Raw genomic sequence first — 8,786 nt, 5'->3', positions numbered from 1 at the left:
CGTCAAACGACACTTGACTAGTGACAAGATAATTCCATCTTGAAAGGTATAAACTTTTCATGGAATTTCTAATGCTAAAATGTTCCAAACAATGTATAGATATATGATTCCTACGAGAATCTCAACATTCTTTCTAGCAATCTTAAAAGAACTTAGATGCTAAGAATGTAATTAGTTTCTCTCAAATCCTTTATCTTAAACTGGGTAGACAACCAGTTTCCCACGCTAGATGTCAATCTTAGTTGTTTGCTACTTTGTAGATTTAATCATCGTAGAGTACCATCAATACCATATTTAATGCATTTTCAACTTACTTGTGCTTATAGCACTCTTAAGGGCACAAGTCAAATTTCAAACATTTGACAATTTGTTAAAACACGTATATTCTGGTTTAGATGCTTGCCTAAGACCAATAAAGTCTCTGTAAGCTTCTAATCATGTGTTTCTGGCCCTTTATTACATACCTATTAGGATGTTCTATGTAGATGATCTCCTCAAGACTTCTATTTATAGAAGGTTGTCTCGACAATCATATTATATACATTCTAATTTATATAAGTTCTAATAGACAATAGGATCGAATAAATCATGGCACAACGACAGTGAGAAAAACGTTCTCTTTGGGTATAGCCCACTGTCATTGTCTAGCCCTTTTGAGATCCACATTTACACTTGCAAATTTACTAGCTCCCACTGACTGACACAACCTATAGGTAGTATTTGCAAGTCTTGTAAAATATGTTGTCTATATTAGATTGTAGTTTGGAATCTATTACCTTTTGAAGGACGAATATCCAAATAAACTAATGCTACATTGTAGTTAAAGGGATTATGCTCAAGTTAATCTAAGACTGAGTCTTACAACTCTCTTAGACCCATGAACTTGTTATGTTCCTTAGAAACGCTCCCACTACGATTTGGTTCTTACAATCTCATGTACTAAAGTTGATCTAATTACTGCACAAGTTTCTAATGGTATGCCTTCTTGGTAATGTGGAAAATCCGATATCTCTCTGTATCTTGAGAGTTATCACGATGTTAGACTTTTAGTTCTTTTCTTGATCTTCATACAAGAATTCTATCTGTGAAGATTACAGAACTTATATCCTTATATCATTAGGGACAACCATAAAACATACCTCTTTACGCAACTCCAATTACTTGGACACCTTTCCAACACGTGTTGGAACAACATTACACATTGAGATGTGCTAGACTAGAGTCACTCTAGTCTACAACTCGTGTTGTATAGAAGGTATTGATATTGATAGTTTCTTTAAGGTGTATCTCGTTATATCTAACGTTTATCCCATCAATGATAAAATTTTAATGAGTATAACTCATCACTTAATCAAACTTGTCTTAGAAAGACTTCGATTCCTTCTTATATAACTATCCCATTCTTAAGAAGAATGCTTGGAATTGTCAATGGAGATTAGACTCTCACTACTGATCATAACCATTCGCTTGTCTCCTTATTGTGTAAACCATTGAGGCTCGTTAGTCTTTCTTTGTTGCGCTTCTGTAAGTTTTCTGAATCTCTTGATAAATCAAATTATTCTAACTTACAATGCATCAAACAGACATTCTCAACTCTTAAGCTATTTAACAAAATGTTAAAATCTTGATAATTTAGATCAGTTTGAATAATTGCTAAGTATTTTCTTGGCCTTAAAACTAAGAGCCATAAATACTTATCGTTCATTGCTTTAAGAAGTTGATGTGTTGTTTAATACTCAATCTTGTTGCACTTATATTGCTTTAATACTATGATGTCTTAAGCATCAACCATAAAACAATAATTGAGCATTAATAGCTCTCACTGCAACAAATGCCTAACTGGATTAAGATCTCTTACTTAGAAGTTGCATTGTCATGTAAGTCATTGTCCTTTTTAAATGAGGTCAATCCAACTTACAAAGCATCTTCACTTCGCTATTAAACAAACATTGATGACAATTCAGGCTCCCTGATTTCCATATCTAGTCTTTTGTTCAAGTGTACTAGGACTTAGGAAAAGTGCAGCCTTTATGAATTGGTCATCTATCATGTTCCTTTCCTCTAATAGTAATATAACGACTATCATTCTGAAGGTTTTCTACCTTTCAGTTAAACATACTTGTAGTCATTTCTTATTATTATAGGCGATGACTTGAGTCAGATAACTATTTGAGTGATCAAAAGATTCCTCAAAACATTTTGTTACTACAGGATATTCCAATCGAATCATCTTGACAGATCCTATTGATATCCATCTTTCATCGTCATTGACCAAGACTTCTCTCACTACTTGAAGGAAAATAGCTTGACCTTATTCATTAAAGAACTTGTCAAGTACATGCATAATGCATTCTCGAACATTCTTTGTGGAATTATGTCGAGGAAATGAAGGACATGAATCATTGAGAATAAACTTCAAGTTTTCAGCGATGAGAATCTTATCCATTTACGTTTCCAGTTTACATAATTTTGGCATTCGAGTTTATTTTCTTTAAGGATCGCAGAAAAAATATTGAATGACATAATGAATATTTGGCAAATAAACTTATTATCACATACTTATGCTCAATACATAATTGCAAATAACCGCAAAACAATTATGTATCTTGCAACTGTAAAATCGAAAATAGGTATCCTCCATAAGAGGTCAATACTCATTCACAACTTTAACATTTTTACTGGTCAAAACACCGACGAATAGTCCAGAGACCACATAATGGCATGGCCGCCTAATGTTACCTAAGCACGACCATCAGATTTCGCATTACAGAATTTTATTTGTACAACACACTCCCATAACAATGCTCATGTGTTGATAATAAAATCAAACTATCTCATAAATTCTGTTTGAACATCTGAAACATGCAATTTCTTAGGATTATTGTCCTCACGTAATGGGTGGCGATAATATTAGAAATCACTTTCTAGTCCATATTATTTATTATTGAGAAGTCTGTCTCTATGTACTTGCTATTTCGTAGGATTATTGTCCCCACATAATGGGTGGCGATAATATTAGAAACTAGCTTCATAAATTGATAAACCAATCGATGGAGACCATATACAACGCACTGTTTTAATTATCGCTTAGATATTTTATATGATTTTTGTATAATTATCACAAAAGGAGATAAAACAGATAATCCACTTAAAATAGACACATACCAAATAAACAGATAATTCTATTTATTGCATGACATTTAAACATACTAGATAATTAGCGACAATTATTTAATCTAGTTAAGGAATATACAATTAAATAATTAAGTTTTATCTTGGATAATATTTATCCAAATTCATTTAGAATTCATCAAGATAGAGCTAACTATCTAAATCCATTTAGGATTATTCTAGATTTTATATTAATAAAATCAAATTCTACAATTCAAGATAACGTTGATCTAGGATTATCATTATTTAAATCGTACAAGGATATTACTCGATAGAAACAACTCCATCATAATCCATAAGATAAAAATAAAATCCTATCAACTAAGTTTATAAAAATCTTAATTCTATTTAGAATAGACATCTAGAATATATAAAACATTACTTAGGATTTCTTAGATATATAAATTTGTCTAAATCCACTTAAATGAGGATTTTCTTATATATCCTGTTTATCCTAATCTATCTAGGATATAAATCTAAAGGATAAGGATAACTTGGATTAAATGCTTATTCGAATTCATTTAGGATTTGTCTTAATAGAATTAAATCTACTCAAATCCATAGGATAAAATAAATTAATATTAATATTAGTGCTAATCCATCTAGGATTTAACTTGGAGTAAATCCATATAAATCCATAGAATTAGATAATATTATATTATCACTATTCAAATCCATCTAGAACTCATATACGAATAAATCCATATAAATTCATAGGATAAGAATAAAACATTATATTATTATCCAAATCCATCTAGAACTAATATATGAATAAATCCATATAAATTCATAGGATAAGAATAAAATAATATTATCATTATATAAACCCAACTAGGATTCGTCTATGAATAAATCCATATAAATCCATAGGATATAGATAAAAACTATATTATAATTTTCCTAATTTAACTAGGGTTCATCTAGGAATAAAATCTATATAAATCCATAAAATAAAGAAAGAATCTAATTAATCCATGATTTAATTCATAATTTAATCTTATACAATACATAAAATCCACAAAAGATATATTCAAATCTTATTTCCAAATTAATCTTGAATTATTTCCAAAATTGGATCCAAGGAAAAACCCTAATCAATTTTTGGAAAGCGAAGTCACGGAACGAGGCCAAGCGACGTAGAACTCGAGTATGGGAAACTGCCCGCAAAGGGCTCCCACTCGAATCACAGCCGCTGCTCTCCGTAGCTGCCGGCGTCGCTCATGGCAGACCGCCATCCTCGGCTGCTGGAGTGCGTCATCGTCGGATCGCTGGCGCTGCACTGCGGGATACCGACGCTGCTGTCGCTGCGTCGTTGCACCCGCCGCTGCCCGATCACCGCTGCTGCTGCTGCCTCTTTTCCCCACTGCCGCGTCGCAGCCACTGCTCCGTCGCTGCTGCACGCACGCCGCTGTTCGTGTCGCACAGACTGCCCAGCCTGAAGGCTTGGGCTGCCGCTGCATCACAGCGAACACGCTGCTGCAACCATCGACATGGCGATTTCCGACCGAATAGTGCCCCAATGCATTAAAATATTGAGTCGCATTGATTCACGGTACCAATTTGATTTAGCATTAATCAAATCATTAACACAATGCAATGATTACAAAATATAAACATTAGTAATCACATATCGACGACATTCACGCAATCCATTCTAATTGAATAAGGAATTAGCGTAAAGAACATATATTCTCCGTCAAATGTGTACCACACGTTAATCAGACTCATGCATTCAATCAATTCACGTAACATGAAATTAATCCGCATAATCAGAGCCAAAAATTCATGCTTAAAGAAAGTAAATCCTAAACATGATTTCTACGGTTTAGAGTTACCAATTTGATTCTCCAAATAATCGTCGATTGCTCGCGCCTTCTACACGATGATCTTCAATACTAGACCACGGATCTTCCGACTGGTTCCCGAACTGTATCTCGATATCAGGGTGGGCTAATCTTATCAAAATACTAGGACTCGAATAAAGAAGACAGAAAATTCCTCACGTAGGAGGAGCTGAAAATCTCACGGAGGAAAGCTGAAAATTTCGAGCTCCTCTACTAATTAGAGAGGAACGAAAATTTCACAATGAAATTAAATTATATTTTGTCTCATTTATTCTCCTATTCATATTAAATTCATATTGGGTCCAGTCAGAGATCTATGGAAGGTTTTGGATATGGCCTCTTCCAATTAGCTTTTTACTAATTAAATTGAACCCACAATTTAATGCAAGCTTATATTGAAATATTACGAGCAGCCACTACAAAAGTAATATTGCATTGCCCATCCAAATCTGAAATTATAAGTAATCCGGGCTTCCGTTTTGTGTGTCGTTTATTTCCCGCGCATAAGACAGAAATGTCCATTAATTAATTAATGTCTGGTATGGACTTAATTAATTAACATCTTATTAATTACAAGAGTGGACTTAGCAAAAAATACTTATTTATTATTCATTGAATAATTAAATTCCAACTGGCCAGTTTCCGAATAATAAAACTCTGTTCAAGCTCCTCTTGAGGACATTATCAAGCCAGACTCACCAGGCGCATGATTCAACATAATAGCAATCCTAGCACCGCTAGATATCAATCACCACTACCCAATATATCAGGATTATTGGGTTGCGAAAAACCCGCACCATTTGATAAGTCAAAGTAGTGCATAATCAATACCGTATGCTCAATGCTGACGTATGTTGATTAAGAAATAGTTGTTTATCAAGACCTAGTCTTCCAGTAGATAGCATGAAGACATGTCTTGTTGTTAGATTCGTTCAGTGCTATACCAATGCAACCTTTCGCGATAGGTAGCCAAAGCCTATCCAGGTTGTGAAATTCCTCTTTCTCTTTTGCAAATCATTGCTCTGACTGTAGTTCCCTTAAAGTGGACGACGCCCACAACAGTCTACTAAGCAAAAGACTTAGATTTTTTTTACTTCTTATGCATTTAAATGTTCGTAAAACATCTTATAAATGCACAAGCAAACACAATAATACCAAATCGGGTTAAAAATGAATTGTAGAGTTTTTCATATACAAGCTAAATTCTATCCGTGCTCATTCGTGCTCGAAACATGCTTTTCAGTATACCAAACCTAACACCTACCATGGAGCGTGATCAGAAAGACAATCTAGAGATAGGTTCAATCTATGCCCACTCTGTGAATGAGCCGACATCTGCCATATCTGTCACTCAGGGGCAGGAAGCGGTATATGTGAACCCAAAGGTGCTGGCCATCTTACCGACCTTTTAGAGAACCATTGAGGAGAAACCGATTGAATTTCTTCGTGAGTTCGACAAAATTTGCAGAGTGCAGAAAAGACCAGAGGGGTCAAGTGAGGAGGATCTCAAACTGAGCGAAGCAGATGCCTGGTTTATAGGATTGGAACCCAACAGCATCAAGACGTGGTTAGAATTCAAAATGGAGTTCCTAAACCAATTCATTCCAGCAGCAAAAACAAATGCACTCCGAAGGGAAATCAGAGAGGCTACCCAAGAATATGGCAAGCGCTTGAGCAAGTACTGGCACAGTTACCAAGGTTATCTGGATACATGCCCAAATCACAACCTGATGGAAGTGGAGATCTACTCAAAGTTCTACGACGGAATGGATGCAAAGAGCAAAGACATAGTGAACTCATCAAGCGGGGGAAGTTTCTACAAACTAAGGCTGAGTAAGGCCAAGATTGTCCTGGAAAAGCTTCTAAACGCAAAAAGAGAGTACGATGATACATCAGTGGCCCCAGTGCAAGAAAAAGTGAAGAGTACTCCCACAGAGGACAAGGGCGATCTACTGAAGAGCTGGATTGACAAGCTAGAGGAAACCCTCCAGTCAGTGATCGAGTCGAGATACCATCCAACCGTTCCCATCCAAACCCACTTCCAGACTGATCAAGTGAACCACCCCCAAGAACACAGGGGAGGTCTGAAGTTCGAATGGAAACTGGAACCCTGGAAGTCAAGCAGAGGTGTACCAACAGGAATACCCACACTGTGGAGAATGGAACTGGGCAGAAGAGTACCCACCTTTCCCGTACCATACAGAACCCTATCCAACCTCCACCCAAACACCCTCTTGGCAAATGGGATATCCACGCCACCAACCTTACACTGAATTGGCAAACTCATAACACTCCTTATTCCCAAGACCAAACTTATCCTTATCAACATCAATGTCAACCTCAACCTCAACAGAGTTCTGAACCACCCTTGAACGAGAATCGACATGCAGAATCTGCAGGTGGAATGAGTGAGGGGTGGAACGCATCACAACAAAACATGAGGAGCTGCACGAGGTCAAACGATGCATTGGTGACGGAAATGCAGCGCACTTATGATGAACAGAAATCCAACATGGATGACATGATCAGGCAGGTCGCTCAATTGACCGAAATGATGAAGGAGCTACAAGAAAACAGAGCAAGGTCTGAGGTGAATGAGAACAAAGAAAAGGAGGAAGGTGTGAGTGAAGCCGAAGAAGAAAAACCAGCAAATGCGGAGGAAAAGTTAGAGGCACTACCGGAGAGACAAAGGAAAGTAGAAACTATTGAGATAGAATTAGCTGAGACAGAGACACGAACCGAAAAGGAGTCGATTACCACACCTCCTGATGAAGAAGCACTACACAAAACTTTATAGGAGGAAAATGATGAGCCTCAAAAGAAAGAAGATGGAGCCATCAAGCATGGTATGGAAGTCGACAATACACTATTCTATCTCCAGTAAGAGAAAGTACATGTGCTAGGTGAGATGGTGGAAGAATTCACAACTTTAGTGGATGGAGAAAATGCACCGGCAGAGAGACCACCTCTAGTGATCGATAAGTCTGAAGGGTGTTGCTATGAAGAGGAAGAACCAGGACTGGAGGAAGAAAGATCGAGAAGAAAAGCTGCAAGATCTATCTACTGAGTGCAGCTACAACCATGGTCGGAACCGCTTAGGATGGAAAAACCTCCTAACCCTGGATTACGTCCTAAGGAGAATAAGAAAGTTCAGGGGACGTACAAGAATCACAAGAAAAAGCGGGGTATCACGTTGGTGATGTGTCTTTAGAAAATTGGTGGATGGATAAGAGAAAAGTTAATTGAGTATCTCCAGTTGATGATCATGTACAAATATGATTAACTGGGCAGAGTGTACTACTTCTCAAGTTTTGGTGGAAATCGAAGTAGGTCAAATTCAGAAGAGCAAGTGTAAAATTGCAACTCAAGTGATCGACCACATCCTAGGAGCTGCAAAGTTTCAGGGAGTATCCTACTCTATAACTTTCTTTTTGATAATCCACATAAAAAGGGAAATGGGAAATAAATCAGCAGTATGTGTAGCCAGCATGCTTAGCCTGATCAGTTAAATAAGTGCTTGTTGGGCAATTCTCGGAAATTTACTTGTTCAGTTGAGAACATGAGCAATTGATCAAGTATATCTCGAAAATTACCCACAACCTTGAATAAATGTTTATATTTTTACTCATCGCTTTTTAAGAAAATTTTCAAAATAAAAAGATGGTTTTTTAGAAAATAGCAAAAATATTTTCAAAAGTTTTGGACGCACCTGGTAGGAATTTAAATGAAAATCAATCTTGAAGATTTTCTACCAGTGTTTCACGAAACATT

The 8,786-nt window shown here is 36.4% G+C and overlaps 1 protein-coding gene across 1 annotated transcript; it reads left to right on the top strand.

The window, feature by feature from the left end:
• Nucleotides 1-6,280: 6,280 nt before the first annotated feature.
• LOC121760628 lies at nucleotides 6,281-7,812 on the top strand. Its single transcript, XM_042156268.1, has 3 exons — nucleotides 6,281-6,382; nucleotides 6,428-7,192; nucleotides 7,369-7,812. Exons 1-3 carry the CDS (start codon nucleotides 6,281-6,283, stop codon nucleotides 7,810-7,812), a joined length of 1,311 nt encoding a protein of 436 aa, XP_042012202.1.
• Nucleotides 7,813-8,786: the final 974 nt, after the last annotated feature.

The sequence above is a fragment of the Salvia splendens genome, chromosome 13, assembly GCF_004379255.2.
Source record: "Salvia splendens isolate huo1 chromosome 13, SspV2, whole genome shotgun sequence".
NCBI lineage: Eukaryota > Viridiplantae > Streptophyta > Magnoliopsida > Lamiales > Lamiaceae > Salvia > Salvia splendens.
The sequence above is the reverse complement of the archived record's forward strand: the minus strand, read 5'-3'. Positions and strand labels throughout refer to the sequence as shown.

Excerpts from the sequence above, each read along its gene's own strand:
- LOC121760628 (XM_042156268.1), top strand. The coding sequence starts at position 6,281 with ATGGAGCGTGATCAGAAAGACAATCTAGAGATAGGTTCAATCTATGCC. Across the intron at positions 6,383-6,427 it reads TCACTCAGGGGCAGGAAGCG|AGAACCATTGAGGAGAAACC; the intron begins GTATATGTGAAC and ends CCGACCTTTTAG. Across the intron at positions 7,193-7,368 it reads GAATGGAACTGGGCAGAAGA|AGTTCTGAACCACCCTTGAA; the intron begins GTACCCACCTTT and ends CAACCTCAACAG.